Source organism: Caenorhabditis briggsae, assembly GCF_000004555.2.
Source record: "Caenorhabditis briggsae AF16 supercontig from assembly CB4, cb25.NA_038, whole genome shotgun sequence".
NCBI lineage: Eukaryota > Metazoa > Nematoda > Chromadorea > Rhabditida > Rhabditidae > Caenorhabditis > Caenorhabditis briggsae.
In genome coordinates this window covers 5,476-10,200 of record NW_025543516.1, presented here as the reverse complement: position 1 = coordinate 10,200, position 4,725 = coordinate 5,476, and the positions used below count along the sequence as shown (strand labels likewise).

Here is a 4,725-nt window from a genome sequence, read left to right as displayed (position 1 = left end):
ATAGATATTTTTAGATGCTTTTTCCAGCAAAAAACCCCAATTTTCGCTCGAAATTTGGCTCAAAATGGCCCATTGCTCAGCTTAAAATGTACATTTTCTAAAAAAAATTTCTAGCGAAAAATTCCATATTTTCGCTCAAAATCTGGCTCAGAATGAAGGTTTTGAGACTCATTGCTCAGCTTAAACCTTCCTCTTTTCAAAAAATCCAAAATTTTTGGCTCAAAAGCTAGCTGTTTTATCTCATTTTCTCTGTCGATTTCAAGCCTAAAACCACCATGTTTGGCTCATTGCTCAGCCTTGAATTCTAGCCAATTTTCCTATCAAAACTCACTCTTCCTCGATTTGCTCCTCTTCCATTCCCATCGACTCAAGCCAATTATCCTCTCCACCTCCTCCTTCTGCTCTTCCCATTCCTCCAATAACACGTCTTCTCAAATCTCCACTAGCCAGCCCTGCCTCCGACAACGCCTCCGTCTTCTTCGCATGCTCCAACTCTCGTCGAATTTGGAGATAGACTTGCCGTTGCATCACGTTATGATCGTTTACACTCGTTCCCCCTTCCTTCCCTACAAACGACAAACTCCGCACCGCCTTCTTCCGTCTCTCCGCGTCATGAACCATTCTCGTCCTCTCTTCCGGATTCTGAGTGTACGCCTTCTTCGTTGGCGATGGTGTTAGTACGATCTCATTGGCTGGAGGTTCACATCCATGGTAAGCCACGTAGACATTCCTTCTCGTCCAGTTGTCCCAGGAATCCACTGGATCCAGTTCTGTAGCTCGGCAGTTCATTTTCGCGAATTCGTAGATCCTACGCAAGTGGCAGTGGTGTATGGGTCCGGCGTTCAGATGACGTCGGTATCCGGAAATCGTCTTGTACCCATACGTACATTTTCGACAGAATGGACACATGAAACCGGCTTCGGGTACCTGGAACTTTGGGCGGTGGTTTAAATTATCGATTTTTCATTTTTTGAAAATCCCAGTTTTGAGGTTAAAAACAACGATTTTTAGCTCAGAAATTCTTGATTTTCTAGATCAAAATTTCTCAGAAATTATTTATCATTTCTGGGTCAAATTATCAATTTCTGAAGGATTTTTTGAGACATCTGGACACACAGATCTCTAAAATTTAGGACGCCTATTTCAAACTCACATCAACCAAACTGTCCTTTTTCTTCAACATCTCCTCGGTGTGGTCCAACAAATGGGTTTGTAGTTCGACGACACTGCACGAGTGGAAATCACAAATCGTACACACCCATGGAACTCTGGAACAACTTTCGGGCGGTCATTGGGTACAAAGATGGGGTTATTAGGTACATTTTAAGCTTAAAATCCTCCATTTTAAGTCATTTTGAGCATAAAAGCTAAAAATGGATTTTATATGCGTTTTTCAGCTCAAAATTCTTGAATTTCGGGTGATTTCAAGCTAGAAAATAACATTTTTAGAGCCAAAAAAAGGATTTAATATGCGTTTTTCAGCCTAAACATTATTGAATTTCGGGTGATTTTAAGCTAAAAAATCCAATTTTTAAGCCCACAATTCTTATGTTTCCGGTGATTTTAAGCTAGAAAATAGCATTTTTAGAGCCAAAATCTGATTTTAAGTATGCGTTTTTCAGTTCAAAATCCATCAACTTCGGGCCATTTTGAGCTAAAAAAATCCATTTTTTAAAGGATGAAAACAGTTGAAACCCGGCGCTGAATATGACGATTTTCAGCGCAAAATTCGGAGAATTTGATTTTTCTAGGTCAAATTTTCACGAAAATTGACAATGTTTGGGTACATTTTAAGTTTAAAAACCACATTTTTATAGCAAAAATTAGATTTTAAATATGCGTTTTTCAGCTCAGCGCGCATTTTTAAGCTTTCAAGCTAAAAAATCCAATTTTTATAGCTAAAATCAGATCTGAAGGAAGCATTTTTAAGCCCGAAATTCTTGAATTTTGGGTCATTTTGAGCCTAAAAGGACATTTTTAGACACCAGAAAACCGACTTGACTCAGTGTTTTTCAGTTCAAAATCCATTAACTTGAGGTCATTTTGAGCTCAAAAATCCCGTTTTCAAAGGATAAAAACAGCTAAAACACGGCTGAATCCGACGATTTCTAGATTTTTCGACTCATTTCGGGCTCAATCTCTTACCTCTTCTTGCTGGGAGTCGTCTTAACATCTGGTGATATCGCCACCGGCACGCCGAACGCCTCAATCGCAGATTTATTGAAATTATGATTTCGAAAGCACTCCTCTGCAAAGTGTTCCGTACAAATTGGCCCAGCCGCAATGGAGAACGATACAGGCCCCATCTTACTGCGCAGAATGTCCTTATACTTGAATCCCAACAAATTCGCCCAAATTCTCCGGCGATCTAAATCAGCCGGGAAATTCAAATGCATCTCGCCGATTTTCATGATTCGATTGCACACCGTACACGGTTTATGGGTCAGGTTACTGTAGACGGAATACGATTTTCCGTTACCCTCGACGAAGATTCGAAGACGTCCGTTCGCATTTTTGTAGACAATCAGATTCTCGCCTTCTGGAGGCGTCCGGGTCATTCTGCCCAGAGTTTCTGGAATCACTTGACACGGAAAATTCGAGAAGACGCGTTCGCCATCGGAATTCGCATGATCCTGCTCGGGAACGCGTGATGAGAAACGCTTCTTCGTCGGTGTACGCATCAATTCGTCGGATGAACTCTCGTCTGGGATGAGCTCATCGTCTTCTGGGTGTAGCAGATGCTGGAAATGGGGAATTTTTAGGTTTTGGGGAAGTTTTGGAGGGAAAAACGCAATTTCGAGCTCTAGTTACCTCTGGCTCCTCCTCATCCACGTCTCCAACGATATCAACATCCGGTTCGGCTGGCTCCTCATGCCTCTTTGGCATTTCCAGTGGTCCGGACTCTTCTGCTACGATTGGTGACTGAAAATTATGTTTTTAGAGCTAAAATAGGTCTGGAATAGCGTTTTTAGGTCTAGAAAATGGGAATCTGGGCTATTTTTACGAAAATCCAGCGGTTTTCAAATCAAAAACACTTGAATGGCTTACCGATTCGTCTTCTGGCTCCTCTGGAAACTCGACTATCGCGTCGTCCTGGACGATGACGTCTTCTTCTTCTTCTTCGATATCGTCGATTTTTCTTCTTTTAGCTGATGAAGGGTCTTCAGACATCTTCTGAAAGTGGGAAATGGGTTTTTAGCAATACAAATCGGTTAGAATTGAAAAAAAGCCAATTTTACATAAAAAAAGAGCGACACAACAAAAAAAAACAAGGATATGAGCTGAAAAATGAGAAGAAAATTTTACAGAATTCCGAATGAAAATAGGGAAAAATATTGCTTTTCACACAGTTTCAGCTTCTTGATCGCTCCAAAAATTCTTTAAAAACTACAAAAATTCAGGTTGAAATTTTGTGAGTTGACAAAAAACTTGCCAACTCACTGATTTTCAAATTTCTTTCTGGGTTTTCTAGGTTTCCAGCGCTCTAAATCTCATTTCTGATCTCAAAATCGAGATTTTCGATGTCGAAAACCCCAAAAACCCCCAATTCTCGAATTTGGCAAAACTAAAATTTGAAAAAACGCCGAAAATCGATAAGGTCGCCAAATTTTTCGTACAATTCTGGCTCCCACTCATCTGGTGTCCGCAAACACGGCCACCCACAAATGCACACTTTTTCTCTGCGCACTCCGCGTTCCGCGTGCTCCCTCGTCGGCTGATTTGGCGATTTTCGGGGAAGAAGAAGAAGAAGAAGAAGATGAAGGGGTGTAATAGTAGGAAAAGAAGAAGGGTGTGGGGAAAAGAGAAAAAGAAAAAAAAGAAGATAATATCAAAATACCAGGTCATTTGTAACATTTGATTGACAATTGAGACATATGAATACCTAATTTTATCGGAGATAAGGATTTTCTTATTTTGGAGGGTAGCTGATTTAGGGCACTCCCAAGCCTAAAAAACACTCGAAAAAGCAAAAAATCAGGTCAGAATTACCAAAAACCACCTGAAACAATGTATAGGCTCCGCCCACTTTTTTCTACTATTCGTATAAATGAGTTTGCGCTGACGTTCAGGTGCGAGAGATGAGAGCAAATAGTACACTTGTTTGTTTTGGGGAGATACTCAATATTCTACAAAATTTTTAATTTTTGAAAATTCAAATTTTTAAGGAAAAATTTTAAATTCTATTGTTCGGGGTGATACAAACTGATAAGGGTGTGTTCTGGAGCAGTTGGAAACAATGGGAATTTTAAAAATTGACAGTTTGTCATTGATAACAGTCGATTCTGATGAAAAAACCATTTTGGGAAATTTTTTAAAAATTTAAATTTCTAATTTCAAAATGTTTTGAGGTTTTTAAGATTTTTTAGAAACAATTCAAATTGTGAGTTCAGAATACAATTTCCAGCATTTTGATAACGAATTTGTATGATTTACAGATGTAACTTTATTCAAAAAATTCCAAAAAATCACTCCTGAATTATCGCATTACTCGGAACACGATCCCTATCGATTTGTGCAAATGTGAACTGCCTATTGGGTAGATCATAAAAAATCGATAAACATTTTTCGGGATTCTCCACCCCGAAAAACCATTTTTTCTCGCCATAAAACTGATGAGCAGGTCCCAAAAATCTAAAAAATTCGAGAATTGTGTCAAATTCCTGAAAATCCACACGGAAGCTTCGGAATTTCGGATTGCCTTGGAATTTCTGAAAAAAAAAACTG

General features: G+C 39.3%; 2 protein-coding genes across 2 annotated transcripts in view; one reads left to right on the top strand and one right to left on the bottom strand.

The window, feature by feature from the left end:
• Positions 1-327: 327 nt before the first annotated feature.
• Positions 328-3,171, bottom strand: CBG23773 (the record flags this gene model as incomplete). The annotated part of the gene is made up of 5 exons (XM_002647858.2): positions 328-927; positions 1,154-1,268; positions 2,146-2,741; positions 2,812-2,922; positions 3,049-3,171. The coding sequence occupies 5 exons, from the start codon at positions 3,169-3,171 to the stop codon at positions 328-330; spliced, it is 1,545 nt and encodes a 514-aa protein (XP_002647904.2).
• Positions 3,172-3,651: 480 nt separating this feature from the next.
• CBG23771 overlaps positions 3,652-4,725 on the top strand; it is a gene marked incomplete at both ends in the record, with an annotated part of 3,219 nt that continues 2,145 nt past the window's right edge. The window contains one exon of the mRNA XM_002647857.1: positions 3,652-3,765. Coding sequence (XP_002647903.1) covers positions 3,652-3,765 — 114 coding nt within the window. The remainder of the gene's footprint in view (positions 3,766-4,725) is intronic.